Genomic DNA, 19,058 nt, shown 5'->3' on the forward strand with positions numbered 1-19,058 from the left:
GTGAGGATGACAGAGGCAGGGCCCCAGTGTGCGGCCCCAGGCAGAGAAGCGCTGGCTGGTGTCATGCTCCGAGCCCCCAGGGAATGTCTAAAATGTCCCTCCATCCAGAAAGCAAAGCCCACTCTGTCAAACTCCCTCTTTGAAAGTCATTGAATCTTTCTTCCCCAGCTTTGCTGGCTCCACAGTTCTGAGGTGTATTTCAATAGATAGCAACAATGACCATAAATCCTCTTTGGGACTGAAAACAAAATCTGTTTCGACTTGAGTGGGGATTTCTGTAGAAGACGGCTCAGTAAATTAAAGGGTGGGAGCAAACCTTCAGACACCACAATTAACACATTAAAAAGTGTGTGTGGTCCCAGCGGGCCCCAGAGGGGCATGAGGAAGCGTATTCGGGATGTACGTCATCGCGCTCCTTCATCCTGCAGGCTCAGGCAAGTTCAGGGCCTTCCTGTCTGTGAAGGCCCCGTTCCCGGGTCTGCGTCAGGCGTAACTGTGTCCTGGAGCCTCGGACTGTGCTGTCCCTCCACTGAGATTGTTTCCCATGTGTAGAAATGAACAGTCATTTCTGCTGTGGTCACCTGGGAAGAGGATGCCCCCTCTCATCCGGCCACTGTCCCTTCTCGTATGGAATTCTGAACACCGGCTGCTGTTTCAAACCCCCTCATCCCTTCTAGGCGATCCTGAAGCCCCCAGTTGACAGGCTTCACTCTCGGGTTCCCCAGGAGGCAGGGGCTCACCTCTGGGAACAAGCTTGGAGCCTGGAGAAGCCGCCCGGCTTGCCCTGTGGGAACCCCCAGGACTACGGAGGGCCAGGCTGACCCCTCATGCTGACCACCCTTCTGCTCCTGCGTCTGCAGATGCTGAGCTGCTTGGAGCACATGTACCATGACCTCGGCCTAGTCAGAGATTTCAGCATCAACCCCGTCACGCTCAGGAGGTGGCTGGTAAGTAGCAGCCGCTCCCTCCCTCCTGGACAAGTTTCCTGGAGTTACACAGCAATGGACCGTGGCGCCTCCCTGATGGCGCTGGGCTTCCTCCAGTTGGAGGCGGCATCCCCATGAGGCAATGCAAGGACATTCGGCCAAGCTCCTGTCGGTCCTTCCAGCAAACACGCTTTGCCCCTAAGCTCCTGCTCTGGTGAGCTTCTCGCAGTAAGAACCAGGGAGGGACAAGCAAAGCAGCGCGTTCTAGAGCAACAATGTGTGTGAGCGAGCGTGTGCACATGTGTGTGAGTGTGAATGTGTGGGCCTGTGTTTATGCGTGTTATATGTGAGTGTGAGAGAGTGAGTGTGCGTTTGTATATGTGCACTTGTGAGTGTGTATGATTATGTGTAGGCATGTGGGGAGGGTGTGTGTGTGTGTGTGACTATTTAGCAGCAGATCTTTTCTCTTTAAATAAAATATTGCTCAGAACCAAACAGTAAGAGCCTGTTCAAGGTGTGATGGTGACTGGGGACCCAGAGCTTGTCACATAACCCCCAGCCATCCCCCAGCCTCACATCCCGTGTGGCTCCCCTGGGGACACCCCAGTCCATGAGGTCATGGGAAAAGCCCAGGGGATGTCTGTCCCCACACCTGCCCTCCGTGTGGCCCGTGGGATGTCCTCACCCCCCCGCGCCATCTCATCCCTACCCTCAGTAAGGGACGCCGTTGGCCTCTGGTGCAGATGAGGATTAGGGCTGGAGCATGGAAACAGCTAGAAGCCAGTGGGCTACGGGGTGGCTGGAGAGGAGGGCGGCAGTGGGGAACCTCTCATCTCCCGCAGCTCTGCGTGCACGACAACTACAGGAACAACCCCTTCCACAACTTCCGGCATTGCTTCTGCGTGGCCCAGATGATGTACAGCATGATCTGGCTCTGCAGTCTCCAGGTGGGTCCTGGGGGGGCTCCTTCGGGGTTGCAGCACCTCTGCTCAGGGATGCGGCCCCCACCCCCATCAATGAGCAGGTGCGCCCAGCCCCCCTCACCTGGCCCCAGAGAGTGGGCGGTCCTTGCTCCCAGGCCAGCTGCTGGAGGGGCTTCATCCTGCCCACATCACCATCCCGGCCCCCTCCTCACCCCATCCCACCCTCTCTCTAATCCAGGAGAAGTTTTCCCAAATGGATATCTTGATCCTAATGACAGCAGCCATCTGCCACGACTTGGACCATCCGGGGTACAACAACACGTACGTACACGATTTGCTTTCCTTTTAAAGGGCTCTCTGGTTCCCCTCCACACTCAGGCCAGTTCCAAGCTGGAGCTGCTAGCGAAGGCCTCCTGGGCCCCAGCTCCACCTCGGTGGGACACAGCTCCCGCTTTGGGGCTTTGTCCAGGGCCTTGGGCCTCCCTGGGGCAGGACCCTGCAAGGTTAGCACACCCTGAGGGGCTGCCACACCCTTCTGGGGCCTGGCTTCAGGCTCTGTGTCTGCAGGAGCTGAGCCCGGGCAGAACCAGAACATCCCTGCCCCCGAGGCAGGCAGTGACGCCCGCCCGTGGATGGGGGTGGCAGGCAACCCCCGACCCCGTTCTCTGGATCTCACTCCACCCACGGGCAGCCTCCCTAACTTGTTACCAGCAGGAGCAAGGCAGAGGGAAGGGCTAGAACTGAGCGACAGAAGGGGTGCAGGTGAGCAGGAGGCTGGGAGGGGACCGCGGCAGGCCGTGGGGGCCAGGAGGCCGGGCCACGCTTTGCTGGAACATTGGCCACTCCCGCCTCTGGGGACTGGGGGTGAAGGCACAGAGTTCCACACCACATAACGGCTGAAGTCCTGGCGTCCTGGCCTTGTGGCATTGGTTTGCGTTTATAGTGACGCATCGGTTCTTTCTATTGAATTTGTATATTTGTACATCGAATTTTATTGTATGCGTGGTGGCATCAAATATGCCCGAGAACCTTGCCATCATTTGTCAGGACCGGAATGGCTTCCACGGTGTGGAAGTCCATGCTCTTCAGAGCAGGCTGTCACCAGGGGCGTTCATTCCATTTCACCCTCATGATGGTGGGCAACATGCGGGTCAGCAGAGGGGCCCTAATCACAGCTTCTGACGTGAAAATACATCCTGATTCTTCTCCCAATTGTCTGCCTTTTGCACATACTGAAAATTTTTGCAAGGTGCCTTAACAGAAGAGCTGAGTGCCTTCAGGGCACTGTGCTGGGGGAAGTTGAGGTTTATCGGTGGGGTCTATCTCGTAGAACTGTAAGACCTTGGGAGTCTCTATTAAAGGGGCAGCAGGGAGTCAGGAGAGCCTGGAGAAGTGAGCTCCTGGCACGGGCAAGCGCCGTTGGCTCCCCCAGCCCGGCATGCTTGCCTCCAGCTGCTGCGGTCACCGCTCACCTACAAACCTTGGTGGTGTTGCCCTGATTGGCAGGTGCCCCTGAGTTTGGGCCTGAGGCCGCCTCTGCTCTCTCCTCCCATTCCAGCTACCAGATCAACGCCCGCACAGAGTTGGCCGTGCGCTACAATGACATCTCGCCCCTGGAGAACCACCACTGTGCCGTGGCCTTCCAGATCCTGGCCCAGCCCGCGTGCAACATCTTCTCCAACGTGCAGCCGGACGGGTTCAAGCAGATCAGACAGGTGTGCGGGGTGAGGGCGCTCCGACTGCAGGGTGGGGACATCTGCAGGGAGACAGTGAGCATGACCACAGAGCAGACCCCTGTCTCCAGTGGCTGAGGCTCCCAGAAGCTCCCGGTCACAGCATTCTCCACTGGGGATCCTGGGGAACCGGCCCTCCTTCGCACCCCTCCGAGGCCCAATGGTGCCCCAAGAAGAGGTGCCCGCCCTTGGTGCATGCCTGGGATTCCACTGACCAGCCCTTCACATCCGCTGTTTAACTCAACCCTTTGAGATAAGTCCCTTCTCATCCCCCAGCCCAGGAGAGCGAGGCTTCCAGAGGTCAGGCAAGTTGTCCAGGGCAGCACAGTGAGGCCCTGGACAGACACAGGTCCAACCCAGCAAAGCCCTAACCACTGTCCCCTAACCCCCCGCTGTGGTCCCCTGCAATCTGTGACCCGGTCAGCCCACTGCCCACTTCAGATAAGAGACCTTTCTGCTCGGGGCACCTTGGAAGGAGGGAGACAGTGGCCATTTGTCCTGAGGCAAACACTTACAACCCTCCCAGAATAATGCCCCAACTCTCCCAGAATAATGCCCCTCCACGCAGGAGTCCTGCCCACACAGCCCTGTGCTCCACCCTCTGACAGTCAGGGAGGGAAGATCTCGAGGAGTGCAGGGGGTCGAGTGGTAGCCCCCGTCCTGCCAAAAAATAGTTGTGTTCGCCTCCTGACCCCCAGAACCTGTGAATGTGCCCTTATTCAGAATGTCGAGCAAATAATCCATGAGCAATCTATCAATCAAAATTGGGGTGAGTTTATTAGGAGCCAGATCTGAGGACTAGCCGCAGGCCTGGAAGGAAGGGCATCAAAGAAGTGGGGTGCACAGAGCGGTTATACACCGACTTGGAACAAAGAGCATCCATCACATGACAGGAATGTCCCTTTGACAATAGTCACGAGATTGCTTTGTTGGCACAGCAGATTGGCGGTCAGCAGGTCGGTGGTCACAGGTAAGCATGGCAATCAATTCCTAGCCTAGGGAGAGATGCTTATCCTGAAGGAGACGCCAATGTGGGGGAAGTTGCACCTTTATCTTGAGGCCATTTGTCCTTGTCTTTGGGACACAGCAAATGCTTAAAGCAGATACACAACCCATGCTCAATGGCCATGTCAGGTCCTTTTGGAAAAACAAAGTCAGGCCGAATTAGGTTTACACCAAATGGCTTCCTCCTATACTCCAGCATATCCTCTTGCTTGCCATTTGTTTATCAGGAAACGGAGTCTTTGCAGGTGCGATTAAGTTAGGATCTCTAGATAAGCTTAGCCTCCATTGCCCAGGCAGGCCCTAAATCCAATGACAGGTGTCCCTTAAGAGACAGAGGAGGAGACACAGATACGGAGGGGCCATGTGGTGATGGAGGCAGAGACGGAGTGATGTGGACACAGCCAAGGAGCGCCCGGGGCCTCCAGAAGCTGGGAAAGGCAAGGGATGGATGTCCCCTGGTACCTTTGGAGGCAGCCCGGCCCTGCAGTGCTGTGACTTCAGACTCCTGGTCTTCAGAACTTGAGCGAATGCCTTCCTGCTGTTCTCCGTCCCCCGGCATGTGGCACCATGTGCGGCAGCCTCGGGACACCAATGGCGGGAGCCATTGTCGGGTCTGAGAGCCACGTCCTGCCATTGCATGGAGGAAACCTCATCCATTCCATGTCTCAGTGGCCTTGCTTCAAGACGCACCTGATAAAGACTCAGGACTCCAGTGCTGGGAAAGCCCTCGCCCCCTCCTGGAGAACTGATAAGCTTCACTTTATCAGAGAACGACAGCCTTGGAAGCCATTGTCTCCCCGTCCACACTTCCAGGAAGTTCGGAGCTAAACACAGCGCTTAATTACAGTCCTTACTGAATCACCTTTCTGGGTACAATGAGCCCCCTTTATCTGAAGGCTCTCTGGCCTCTCTCCCGTGTGTACAGAACCAGGCAGCAAGCGTGTGCCATGGGTTATAAACCACAGTGACTCTTTCTCTGACGGCAGCAAAGAGACAGATCGTGAAGGGAGGGGCTGCATTTGCCCCTGCCCCGTGGCTGCCCAGGGACGAGCTCCTCCTGGAGTACCACCCAGAGAACCACAGCGGCTGAACGCCCCTACATGCCTGCGGCCCTGGCGGAGACCCCACTGGGGAGAAGGGCCGCTGCCTGGTAGAGCGGCTGCCCGTGGAGGGGTCTTCCTCACGCCATCCACCCTGGGGACACACAGGGTTTTCCTGCCTTATTGGACAACTGCCAACAAAAGCAATTGTCCCAATTTTTAATTATATTTTGTCATTCAATGTTTGGAGGGACAACTCCTCATGAGAATAGATCCTTCACTACTAACACAATTAAATCTTTACAGAGAAATTGCACAATTCAAAATGCTAGGGATGTTTTCCCTCCCCCAAAATACATTTGAGGTGATCTGTATTGACTGATCTGAGTCCTGTGTTTGAGGCTATGTCTTTATTTTCTCGGAAAAGTAGAACACCATACCCAGCACAGAGGTATATTCTGTAAATGTTTGTGGGATGGATGGACGGGTGGATGGATGGATGGATATGGATGGTTGGATGGATGGATGGATGGTGGGTGGATGGATGGATGGGTGGATGGTGGATGGATGGATGAGTAGATGGATGGATGGATGGTGGGTGGATGGATGAGTAGATGGTTGGATGGATGGATGGATGATGGATGGGTGGATGGATATGGATGGATGGATGAGTAGATGGATGGATGGATGGATAGTGGATGGATGGATACATAGATGGATGGATGGATGGATAGTGGATGGATAGTGGATGGATGGATACATAGATGGATGGATGGATGGATACATAGATGGATGGATGGATGGATACATAGATGGATGGATGGATGGATACATGGATGGATGGATGGATACATAGATGGATGGATGGATGGATGGTGAATGGATGGATGGATGGATGGATGAGTAGATGGTTGGATGGATGGATGGTGGATGGATGGATGGATGGTGGGTGGATGGATGGATGAGTGGATGGATGGATATGGATGGATGGATGGTGGATGAATGGATGAGTGGATGGATGGATGGTGGATGGGTGGATGGATGAGTGGACAGGTGGGTGGATGAGTAGATGGATAAATTGATGGGTGGATGAGTGGACTGATAGATCATCATGGCTTCGAATTATGTTACTTCTCCTAAACCAATATTTGGTTAACAAGGTAATAAAATATTTATACTAAAAAACTTATTGCATCCTCGTTTTCACATTTGTGAATAGAAGAAGGCTATTCAATATAATCTGACTCTGCTCATTCGCAAGCAATATAAGCATGTATAATCACATGCAGAAAGATAAGAGGAAAAAATTACCCTTGGAAAATCTGTTTTTGACCTCCAACAACAAGATCTGGAAGGAACAAACCATGTGTGTAGATTACTGAGTCGAGGGGAAGCCTTTGTCCTTGGCTGAAACCCGCTAGACCCCACAGGGACACACAGGCTAAGCCTGCCATCGTCCTGGCAGGACCCAGCGTGCGAGGGGCCGCCTGGGCTGAACCCCCAGCCTTCCGCTCACCCACTGCAGCCTGGGCGAGTCCCTTGGCCTCCTGAGGGCTCAGCGTCCTTATCTTAAAGGTCAGGACAGTGATCCTTAGAGACGCACGCAGAGCTGGCGTGAGGACCGAATGACAGTGTGTGCGAGGGCTCGTCCGGGATGGGCGCCCGCGGAGGGATTGTAAGGTTGTGCACGGCGCTAACGCTTTGCCCTCTCACTTTTCAGGGGATGATCACATTGATCTTGGCCACCGACATGGCAAGGCACGCAGAAATCATGGATTCTTTCAAAGAAAAAATGGAGAATTTTGACTACAGCAACGAGGAACACATGACTCTTGTAAGGAGGCTCGGTGACCTCTCTGGGGGGCTGGTGCATGAGTCCCGCCCTCCAACTCAGCCTGGAAGCCGAGATACCAGAATTCTTACCCTTGCCCTGGAGGGAGGTGTCACTCAAGCTGGTTTTCAAAGTCACACCTCCTACCCGGGGGAGCCCCCCAGAGGGCCCCTCTCCTGCTTAGGGGCATCGTTTCCCATCCCTCCATCTCGTTCTGGTTTGGAGGTGATAAGTGGCGAAGACCATTCTTCTTGCTCTGGTTTCCTGAGAATCAAGTTGGCTTTCCCAGGAAGGTGTGGCCCACAAGACACTGAATACCAGCTTCTGTCTAGAGATGAAAGAGGCATGAGTAGATGGTAACCCCATTGGATGCCTTTTGAGGAAAATTAGCTCTGAGCTACCAATCCTCCTCTTTTTTTTTTTTTTTTTTTTTGCTGAGGAAGATTGACCCTGAGCTAACATCCATGCCCATCTTCCTCCATTTTGTATGTGGGACACCTGCCACAGCATGGCTTCATAAGCAGTACGTAGGTCCGCGCCCAGGATCCAAACTGGTGAACCCCTGAGCCACCAAGCAGAGTACACGAACTTGACTGCTGTGTCATGGGGCTGGGCCCTGGATGTCTCTTTTCTCCCCCTGAAATGTGAGGAAAGGCCAGCTGAGATGGGGAGACGGGGCAGGAGGCCAGACAATGGGCCAGGCGGAAAGGAACCATCAGGCCTTTACTCACTCACTGCAGCTGAGCAAGCCAGGGGCAAAAGGGTGCCAGCTCCCCATGTCCCATCCACCCGACCAGCTGACGGTCGGGGGCTGGGAGAGGCAGAGGGTAAGGGCCAGGAGAGCACAGTCTGGGTCAAAGTGGAGGAAAGGGCCTCAGCCAAGGTCCCACGGGAGGCCGAATGCAGGTGTGTGTGAGCGAGCGCCCTGCCGTGGGGCCACATCTGGGGTCAGGTGGCCAGGAAGCCTGGCGGGAGGGGCCGGAGCAGGACCTGGAGGGACATACTCAGGCGTGGACAGTGGGAGAGGAGGCTTCTGCAGGACGGTGGCCTGAGTGGGGCCTGCATGCAGCAGGGAGCACACAGGCAGGCAGAGAGCCCGGCCAACGCAGGGCAGACGCCGGCCTGGAGCAAGGCCGAAACCAGCGCCACCTTCAACAGTTGTGTATTTGCTGACTCCAGGCTGGAGGGGGCAGGCGGAATTGGAGTTCTGCCCAATGGCCGCCCATGGGGTCAGCAGCCAGGGCTGTGGCTCCCACTCCCTCCCGCCCTGGGGTTCAGGGGCATGGGGTGCGCCCTAAGCTCTTATGTGAGGGTCCCCTTCACCCTATATTCTAAACGTGCCACTTTGTTGCTCGGGGGTCCTCGCGCCCTCCACCTCAGGGGTCTTCATTCCCTTCGAGCCTCTGCCTCCTCACGATGCGTCTCTCTACTTTTTTGTGTATCCTCAACAATCAAGAGGACGTTTTCAGACTTTACAATGTATAGTTTGCGTTACAAAGTGTCAGTGTGTTCAGAGAGCTTTTCTACTGTTCAGGCCCCTCCAAAAAACATTCTGATCCTTTGGGGGTGCAGTGGTGCCCCTGTTCTCCCCGGGTGAGGCTGAGGAGTCTAAATGCAGAATGCGAGGCACCCACTTCGGCATGAAAGGTCACGCCCTTGGAGGGAGGCAGCCCAGCTCCATCCGTCATCCCCCTCCACTCACCCCCACCCCGGCCGGCCAGCATCACCGCCCTCGGCTCCTCCTGCCTGTGACAGCCAGCCTGACCCCAGCAGCAGCAGCGGCACGTGTTCTGTGTCCCGTGGCCTAATTGCTAACCTCTTCTTCCAGCTGAAGATGGTTTTGATCAAATGCTGTGACATCTCTAACGAGGTGCGTCCGATGGAAGTCGCGGAACCCTGGGCGGAATGCTTGCTGGAGGAATATTTTATGCAGGTGAGAGTGTCGCCCTGCCGTCCTGCCTCTTGCCCTCCTTTCAGCCCCTTTATCAGGGCTCATGGTTGACCGACGTGCCAAGGTGGCCTCGCCCATCAGGCAGCGGACGGTTTTGCCCGCCTCCAGGAAACCTGCACAGCAGGCGTGCATCAAAAATGAAATAGGTTGTGATTTGAGATGTGAAAGACAGTGGCGACCCGGAAAAGCTAATGTTGCAAAACTGCCACCCACTGCCACTAATTGAGCTGCTCTGAGGGGCAGACGTGTCAGGCAGGCCGCCTGGACGTCCAACAGGAAGAGCTGCAGAGCCGGGGGGAGCCCCGGGGGCAGGGGGGACACGCAGGTCAGCCTACCTTGTGGCCGTGGGGAAGCTCTGAGACAGAAAGCCAAGCCAGCCTAAGATGGAAAATGCTGGAAAGGACAGTAAGCCACTGAGTGCAACAGCTTGATGAAGCCCGGGAGAACACGGGAGGTGTGGGGGGTTGTGTCTGTAAGCTGCTTCTGCTGCTGAGTGGCCCTGCGATGTGCTGACCAGCCTCTGCCTGTCCCCCACTCGGTCCTGGCAGCAGGCCCTGTGGGCCCAGCAAACGCGCTTGTTGGCACTTACGGTGTTGTCATCTCTCCTCGTTACTGATGTAGGTCCTGCAGAGCCGGGGCGGGGGGGGTCGCTGGCTCATTCTCCTCTTCCTCTGAGAACAGCGATCTGCAGTGCTCTCCAGATCCCCCGGGCCCTTCTTTCTCTGACATTCTGCCTCCTGCATCCTCCACAGAGTGACCGCGAGAAGTCGGAAGGCCTCCCCGTGGCCCCTTTCATGGACCGGGACAAAGTGACCAAGGCCACCGCCCAAATTGGGTTCATCAAGTTTGTCCTGATCCCGATGTTTGAAACGGTGACCAAGGTGAGTGACCGTGACCAGACAGTGGATGACCGGACAGAGAAATACACATATGTGCACACCCATGTATGCACACACACACACATGCATCACACACACTCGTGCACACACACACACGCACGCTATGTGCTGTGGCTCCTGCCCAATGCCCGTCCTGAATCGCCCCCTCCACCTTAACACAAGCACGTCCAAAATGACCTGGCCTCCTGCCCCCGCCAGGCAGTGACCCAGCAGCAGAGCCCCAGAGCCGCTCGGCTTCCCCTTTGTCAGCCCCTTGGCCAGCCTGCCGGCTCTCAGAGCCCCTCGCCACAGTGTCTCTCGGAGATACCCCCATGCCTCGCCCCGCTCAGGGCCCCAGCCGGGAGCCTGGGCAGCTCCTCTCATCTTCGCCTTCAGAAGAACCTCCTAACCTGCCCCCACCTCCACTCAGCACACGCCCATCTTCAGGAAGGAGACTGTCTGCGCCTCTCTCCTGAACCTTCCATGGCTCCCCGCTGCCCCGCCTCATTGCCCATGTCCCTGTCCCCCCAACACTCCTGTCTTGCAAGACAGCCCGTACCTGCTAGTCCTCGCCTTCCTTCCACCCTCCACCTCTGAGTGCATCCCTCCTTCTCCTGGGGGTCCCCAGCCTCTGCCCCGTGCCATCCTGCCAACCTTCTAGAGCCACATCAGCACGTCCTTCTTCAAACCCTAAAGCACTCTTACTTCCCTGGGAACTCGCCTTCTTGTACGTGACAGCCCTTCCACCAACTGGGGAGCCTTCACCTCGGGCCAGCGGGTGCCCGGCCACCAGGGGTGCAGCGATGCGAGGATGGCCCGGCCCCGCCCCGCAGCAGGAGCAGGGATGTGACTGAGCGAGCGTCGAAAGCCTTACGCGGGGAGAGCTGTGTGCACAGGGTTCAGTGGCCGGGGTCACGCCTCCCTGGGGCTGGGGAGGGCCCCCAGGGGAGGCAGCGCCCTCTGAGCTGAGTCTCAAAGACATGACTGTCCAGCAGGCGGACACAGTGGGCTGAGAGCCGCAGGCCGGAGGGCGGAGCCGCTCGGCCAGGCTGGGGTGTGGGTGCGGGTGGAGACGGAGGATGGGGCTGGCGTTTGGAGAGGGGCAACCGCAGCATGGACAGTCAGGGGCCACGGGAGGCAGAGGGAAGGGAGCACCTTCTGCCAGGTCCCTCTGGAAAGCATCAGAGAGGAAAGAGGGACCCTGGAAACGGAGGAGGCGGGGCTGGCCACCGCGGTGGGAGGGGCTCCAGAACCTGGGTCGCCTCGATTCCGCTGCAGCCCGCCACCCACGAGGCTCCGGGAGTGCCCCTGGGATGGGGGCGGATTTCCCGTGCCATCCACGGAGACACAGAGGACCTGACGCCTGTTTTGTGCAAACGTTTTCTGTCACCTTAAGAATGAGGGACCGTTTGGACGAATCCCTTTGTGTCTCTCCCAGCTCTTCCCCGTGGTCGAGGAACTCATGCTGCAGCCCCTTTGGGAATCCAGGGATCGCTACGAGGAGCTGAAGCAAATAGACGACGCCATGGAAGAGGTAACACGTGCTCTTGGGGAAACATGGTCTTCCGCACGCACCGCCCAACTGTCCTGGTCATGAAAAGGCTGAGCCAGCGCCCCTGCAGGTGGTCTCTCTGGAGGGGAGCGGCATCTCCATCCCACGGGACAGACAGGCCCAATGGAGATAGGGAGTCTGTACACTCAGGGAAACGGAAAATGCTTGGGACCAAGGGCTCCGATGCTCTGTGCTCCTTTGAGGGAGCGACACGGTACCCAGTGATTGTGCACGCCCCACATGTGATCAAGCGTGTCAGCAGCCTCCCAGCACCCCAGGTCCCTTCGGAGCAGCGCCCTGGCCCGTGTGGGTCCTTCACCTCCTCCTGGCCCTGGGGCCAACCTTGTTCAGTGGGGAGGGCAGTGGGAAGAAACACTCCCCCGGCACCGAAAGAGCCGCCTCCCAGTCCTAGCCCGAGGCCACGGAGCTCACCCACGTGGCAGCTCAGCCCCTCTGCGGAGTCAGGGCGACCGGCTGTGGCTTTAGGTTGCCATTGGGATTGGGACTGTTGTCAGGCAAGGGTCACGCTCACAGGCGCAGAGCTGGTGTGGGAGCTTTTCACAGCCCCTTGAGCCGGCCTGGTCAAGTCAGGACCCCGTTGTGGCTGCAGCCAGTGAGAGCTCGTTGTCCAAGTGCCAGACAGTGGCCGTGCGGGGCGAGGCATCCAATAGTGGGGAAGGTTGTCCAGGCACGGAATGTGTCTGCAGAGCTCACGCCGGGTGTGTTCGGGCACACCAAGGCTGTGATGTCAGTCTCCATGGCACATTTGAGCCGATTTGCCATCAGGAAGCTCGGAAGCAGACAGTCACGCACTCCCGTCTCCAGGAGCCTGATTCTTGCCTTCTCTGTACTCTGTCCCGGTTACAGAAGAAGACGGGGAGCCTGACATCTGGGGGCACCGAGAAGTCAAGAGAGAAAAGCAGAGATGCGACAAAGAGTGAAGGTAGGCTGTTCTGAATCAACCTCTCGCTGCATGCCGTGGTTCCCAGTAAATGGGGACCCAGTGGAAATCTGGGGAAGGAAGGAAATCCCAATGGCTGAAGAGTGTTAAATAAGTGAAACTTATTCCTTGCACGTAATAATTAGAATTAGACTCTGAAAGAAGGGGGACGTGCTTTAGTTGATAGAAAAAGATCAATAATTAGCCTTGCGCCACTTATAAAGAAAAGCACTTTTTAAATTTAAAAGCTTTTCAAAAATGAAGTCTTCAAGCCTTTTCCCCTGCAGTTGTGGCTGTAGCCACTTCTTGTAGAAGGCCAGCCAGCCCATACTGAGAATCCACCACACATGTGTCTGAGGGTCATTCGGAGATTCTCGGTTTATAAAGCAGCAGGGCGCAGGGCACAAGAAACTGGGTTTGGTTTTTAAGAGGAGCGGTGACGGGCTCCGGCATCTGACAAACCCTGCTCTGAGTCGGAGCTTTGTAATTACAAGCTGAGCACCGTGCGCCCGTGTCTCAACCTCTCTGAGCCTCAGAGCCCTCATCTCTAAACTGGAAGTACTTAGACCATTACTGTTATTATTTCAGCAATTAGGGGAGCAGAGTGCTGGTGCAAATGTGCTCAGTGAACGCTGGCCCCTGATTTTTTGAATGGCTTGGAAGAAAACTGTTCTATTTTGCCTAAACGCGTTCAACCATAATTCCACTGGCCTCACTTTTTAAACGCTGTCTGCATGTGATCCTGTGAGGTTTGTGATATTGCCTGCACATTTTCAGTCCCAACAGAAACAAACCGGCCGTGCTTTTCCTTTCCCAAGCAGACCGTGCCTGAAGAAAGCAGGACCGTTGCGGCTGTTGCTCTGGACGGGCCGGCCATGCCGCGCAGGAGTCCTCCGGGCAGGGACAAGCGGCTTCTGAGTGCCTGACATCACGAGGCCACGTTTTCTAAGAACCGTTTTGTCCACTGATACAAAAAGGGATTCACGATACTGTACAGAATTTTTATTTTTAAACTGTCTTTTAAATAATATATTCTTCTACAGAAATGGGTACTGTACTTTTTCTTTGGTTGAGTTGTGTATCCCGGGGCTGCTTCTGATAAACCACGGGAACACTCCCCCCGCCCCGCTCCCACGCGGAGACGAAGGACCCTGTGCGCGTCCACACATGTCTCTTAGAGTGACTGCCCGGGCTGCTGCGATGCGTACCTCCGTGTAAATTCAGCATTAAATGTCAGACCTGTGCCAGGAGCACAGGTGTGTCCTGTGTTTCTGAGCAGCGAGGGGGACATCGGTGACATTGGTGCCAGTGCACGGAGACGTGTGGGGCCCAAGGCAGCGCGGTCAGAAGAGAGAAGTCCACGCGGGTGTAAACGTACCACCAGGCTGGTGCCCATCACAGGGAGGTGGGAATTTAACGTTTAAACCAGCAGATAAAGAAAGGAGACACGTTTACTCAGCACATATGGGGGTGTCCATCTCAGGGGAGGAAGCTGTCCTTTTCATCCTGCCTTTGTGTTAGGGACAGGCACTGGGGACATCCTGGGTGGCACTGCGTCCACGAAGGGAGGCTGACCCCTGCTTGTTTGCGGTCGAGCTTGGAGAGGCACCCACCTGAGCTCCCGCTGGGACCCCCTGCACGGGATCAGACCCCAGAGTGCTTCCCGGGGCTGCAGTCTCCACGTCTGCCCCCGCAGGGACAACATAACCTCCGGAGAGCCCCGCTCAGGACTGCCCTTTAGGGCCGTCTCAGACTCCGAGCGCGTGGACGTTTCATCTGCGTCACTCAGGTTCCTGGGAGCATCTGTTCCCTTGCGGTGAATTCCAGAATATCACTTCCCATCTTTGCATAATTCATTTTTGGGCTGTGTACTCTTCCATCTCTTCTTGAGTCCACCTCATCATGGACGGGGCCTTGGGCTCCACATCTCCTCTTGTTTCTGTTACTGTTTCTCATTTTAATCCTGCGGAAGCCAGTGCACGTGGCAGCTTCGGCTAAGACGCAGCCCAGCCCTAGCAGGTGTTCGGATGCTGATGCTCCTGGGCCTGTTGGGTCTCCTGCTCAGAGGGCTGTTCCCTGCTCTCCCCTTGGGGAGCGAGGTCTTCGAACAGTACCTCCTGTCTGCTCAATCCGCTGAGTGCCCACCTCACCCGACTGCTCCCTTATCACACTTCATACAGTGCTCACTGAATGTGACACTCACACACACACACACACACACACACATATACACATGTATACACAATCACGTATACACCTGCCCACACATGAACACACATACACGCACAATCTCACGCCTGTGTGTGCACATGCATAACACACAATCACACACACACCTATGCGCACTCCTCCACTCCAGCACCCTTCCTCTGCATTGCTGGGTTTAGTTCATACCAAGTCCTGGAACAACAGAATCAACAAACAGGAGGAGACGGTAAGGAGAGCCCGTCCTGGCAGCGTCCATGACAGCCCCGGTCCTTGTGTAGCCAAGTTCCATTAATGGGACCCTAGAAACTGGTACAAGAGCGGCAGGCTTCCTGCAAAATGCTTCCCCAAACCTGCTGCTTCAGAACTGTTGATGCACCATGGGACGATGAGGCCTGGCCTGAGTCACCTCCCACACCGGGCACGTCCCCCTTTACCACCAGCCAGCCTCCTGTTCCACAGACCATCCCCAGGGCCCACGGACTGAGGCCCTGACCACCCTGGTGAGCCTGCTCGCCCAGGGCCTGGAGCTCCCCTGCCCCGGGAGGCACCCTCGCGCCTTGGCTAAGTCAGTGGCCTCGTGGCAGCAGAGGGCGAGAGGGTGAGGTGTGGCCAGTGCCCAACCGCCAGTGTTAGGTTGACATGAAGGATGAAATGTTCAGAGCCAAGCTGCACATTGGGAGACCAGCAATGCCTTGTGCTTTCGAAAATGGGATGGAGCCAGCTGCTGGTCCAGCACACGGCACGTCGCAGCAAGGCATCCCCACCATCCCGTGACCCAGCCAGGCCTCCATCACCTGGTGTCCACACAAGGGGACACGAAAATGCTGGTTTCCATTGTTTCTCTCCCCAAGAACTTCTAGCAACTCAAGGCACGTGGCATGTGTCAAAGACTGGATCTGATAAAACCCAGAACTCTCCCTCCTCAGTGTCATCCTGGGAGCCTGGCGCTGACGAGGTGCTGGCTTGGGATGAGAGCTCCTGGCCCCCCACGTCTTCCCCTGCCTGTCAGGAAGGCAGTGCAGCCCCTTAGGATCTCAGGTTCAACCTTGCAGGGAAGGAAGGAAAAAAGGAGAAACATCTGTCACTTCCACCTGGAGGGCGTCCCCGTGGCCGAACTCCCCCGCTCCACCCTCTCACATTGCCTGCCATGGTGTCTCAGACCACCGCCTCCTCCAGTGGCTTCCTCTATTTGTAATATCTGAAGCCAACACGGCAGCCTTCACTTACTGGCATCTTTAACCAAGTCCTATCAGAAATCAGTTCAGCGTGAAGGTTGAATGAACACTGAACACGAAAATACTTAAGCCCAGATAGGTTTCTGTGGGTGGGAACTCTGGCATCCGGTTGCCTCTGGTAGAGAGGAACAGCTGCTCCATCTGGCTGGGGGCCACAAAGCTGCCCCACTGGGTCTGTTGCCACTGAAAGCGCCATATTCCATCCTCACTCCAAAGGCAGCCATGGCCCTGGGTCCCCTGCGCAGCCAGGAAATGGCCGAGGGGGATGACGTGGTGGGCAGACACACTGGACAAGAAGGTTTTGCTCTGTCTTACCGCTCTTCCAATATGGGCATGAGGGGAGTTTTAAAACAATTAAATCAAATGATTGTAACTAATCTAAAAGGGCAGATAATTCATCGTCCCAGATTTTGGAGGGGGCATTCTCTATCGGTAGGCAAGAGATGCTGAGCCTGAGTGTTGGGGATTCAGGGTCTCTCGGTGTCTTCAGGTGAGTTTTCCCAGCTCCACTGTCGGACTTCCAACCCCACCACGAAGGGAGATGGAAAGGGCGAGGCAGCCGGTCCCACAGATTCTCGGGAGCTTGTGGGGAGAGTGGACTTTCCTTTGACAGACATCTTGCTGTGAAACGAGCAAGCGTTTGCCTCAGGGAGAAGCCAGGTCCTGTGAGGGAGTGAGTCTCCTTGTTACGGGCTGAATTGTGTCCCCCCAGAATTCATATGTTGAGGTCCTAACCCCCAGCACTTCGGACTGGGACTATATTTGGAGGTAGGGCCTTTAAAGAGGTGGTTAAGTTAAAAAGAGGTCATTGGGGTGGGCCCTAATCCACCAGGACTGTGTCCCTATGAGACGAGGAGATCAGGACACAGACACACAGAGGGACGACCGTGCTAGGACACAGGGAGAAGACAGTGTCTACAAGCCATGGAGAGAGGCCTCAGAGGAACCAGCCCTGAGACACCTGGATCTCAGGCTTCAGGCCTCCAACTGTGAAAAGATCAATGTCTGTCATTTAAGCCTCCAAGGCTTAATGTGGTATTTGTCACAGCAGCCACAGCCCTCATCCCTGTCCGGGAGCAGCTGCCCCAGGGCCCCGCACATAGTGGGTGCTCAAGATGATTGGAGCTGGGTGGCCTGGCCGGCACCAGGAAGGCCCGCAGGCCCGGTAGCCGCCCCTCTCTCTCTGGGACGCTGCTTGTCCAGGGGAAGGGGGCCCTTTCCAACCCTAGGGATCGTCCCTAACGGGCTTGTGCCGGGAGAGAGGCATTGTCTGCATCCCAGACTCCCATGCTGTCAGACGACAACTGGCCTCATGAGCTGGGAGAGGAGGCAGGAAAGATCCAGAACCTTCACCTCCCAGTCAAAAAATCATTTCCCAGGACCCCACGCCCCCAAGGGTCGGCCCAGGTGACGGGCATACAGTAGGAGCTCAGACATTTACCAAAGGAATGACCAAATTGTGGTCGCTCACCTAAAGAATCACGAAAGAGCAAAAACAATCATACACAAAGTGTATAGGGGGTGTGGGCGCAAGAGCACTCTTGCAGGTACGTGTGTGTGTGTGTGTGTGTGTGTGTGCATGTTGACGAGCATCCGTGCAGCTATGACTCACTGAGCCTCACTCCCAGCTGAGAGAAAGTTAAAAAGATGAACGGACGGCAGGCGTCCGTCCTTGGCACAGGTTTTCAGACCCATCAGGAACGCTGGGGCTCCCTGAAGCCACACAGGGGCAGGTGCAAGGAAAAGGCAGTGGGGGCGGCTGGCGTGGGCCTTGGTGGCGACGCCTCCTGCGGCGTCTGACCATGATTCATGGCAACGAGAGTCATGGCTAATTGCTGCTGTTTCCCTTAAAAGTAATTACACAAAAAATCCACATGGCACCAGACGTGCCAATTGGAACATCACAGGAGGAAATGTCAAGCCACCTGGGCTGGCTGACCCATCTGCCTGTGTTCACTGCTGCTGGGAGATGCCCAGAGACACCTGCTAAATACTTGATGTGGGTGCTAATCGGCAGGACGCAGCGGCTGGCAGTGTGGCACACAGCTCCCACCACCACAAGAACCTCCACTGGCTCCCTGGGCTGAGGCTGCCTGCCGGCAGTTGCGCCCACCACAGTTCACCCGTGGGGAAGGGACCACGCAGAAATATGCCCTGTGTTTATATATCACCCGCTTTCCCGGGACAGAGCCATCCATCTGGAATGGCCCAGGCCGGCCTCCTCCAACAGCAGCCCCTCCGCTGACATCAGCAAGGCACCACCCTCCCCACTGTGTCGGCCCAGCTTCTGCCATCAGGATAGAGGGTCATCCAGAGGCAGCCTGTTCCGTAGAGAGTCTAGGGGACTGGGTTTGAACGCTTCTGGATTTCTCTTCTCACCAGCTGTGTGGACTACCCACCTTCTGTGTTAGTGTCGTGTGGCTGATGCAACAAAGTACCAAAAGCTTGGTGGCTTAAGACAACAGGAATTTGTTCTCTCCCAGTTCTGGAGGCCAGAAGTCCAAGGTCAAGGTGCTGTGGGGGCTGCCCTCCCTCTGCAGACTCCGGAGGAGGATCCTTCCTCACCTCCTCCCGAGTCTGGTGGCTACCGGCGACCCTGGCGTTCTTGGCTTGTGGCAGCATCGCCACAGTCTCTGCCTCTGTTGTCACACGGCCTTCTCCCCTGTGTGTCTCTGTGTCCGAATTTCCTTCTTATAAGGGCATCTGTCACTGGATCAGGGCCCAGCCTACTCCAGCATGATGTCATCTTAACTTGTTACATCTGCACAGACCCTATTTCCAAATGAGGTCACACTCATAGGTACAAGTAGTGGTGATCTCTGAGGGGGACACAAGT

The 19,058-nt window shown here is 56.2% G+C and overlaps 1 protein-coding gene across 2 annotated transcripts in view; it reads left to right on the forward strand.

The window, feature by feature from the left end:
- The window catches only part of LOC124231517 (high affinity cGMP-specific 3',5'-cyclic phosphodiesterase 9A), an 89,551-nt gene extending 75,845 nt beyond the window's left edge, over positions 1 to 13,706 (forward strand). The window contains exons 10-19 of one of the 2 annotated variants that reach the window (XM_046648328.1): positions 861 to 947; positions 1,769 to 1,873; positions 2,088 to 2,170; positions 3,408 to 3,564; positions 7,348 to 7,461; positions 9,287 to 9,391; positions 10,162 to 10,290; positions 11,726 to 11,821; positions 12,707 to 12,782; positions 13,601 to 13,706. In XM_046648328.1, coding sequence (XP_046504284.1) covers positions 861 to 947; positions 1,769 to 1,873; positions 2,088 to 2,170; positions 3,408 to 3,564; positions 7,348 to 7,461; positions 9,287 to 9,391; positions 10,162 to 10,290; positions 11,726 to 11,821; positions 12,707 to 12,782; positions 13,601 to 13,611 — 963 coding nt within the window. In that variant the 3' untranslated portion in view covers positions 13,612 to 13,706. Of the gene's footprint in view, positions 1 to 860; positions 948 to 1,768; positions 1,874 to 2,087; positions 2,171 to 3,407; positions 3,565 to 7,347; positions 7,462 to 9,286; positions 9,392 to 10,161; positions 10,291 to 11,725; positions 11,822 to 12,706; positions 12,783 to 13,597 lie in introns of both variants that reach the window. The other variant, XM_046648327.1, reaches the window with a different exon arrangement.
- The last annotated feature ends 5,352 nt before the right edge of the window (positions 13,707 to 19,058 follow it).

The sequence above is a fragment of the Equus quagga genome, chromosome 21 (assembly GCF_021613505.1).
Source record: "Equus quagga isolate Etosha38 chromosome 21, UCLA_HA_Equagga_1.0, whole genome shotgun sequence".
NCBI lineage: Eukaryota > Metazoa > Chordata > Mammalia > Perissodactyla > Equidae > Equus > Equus quagga.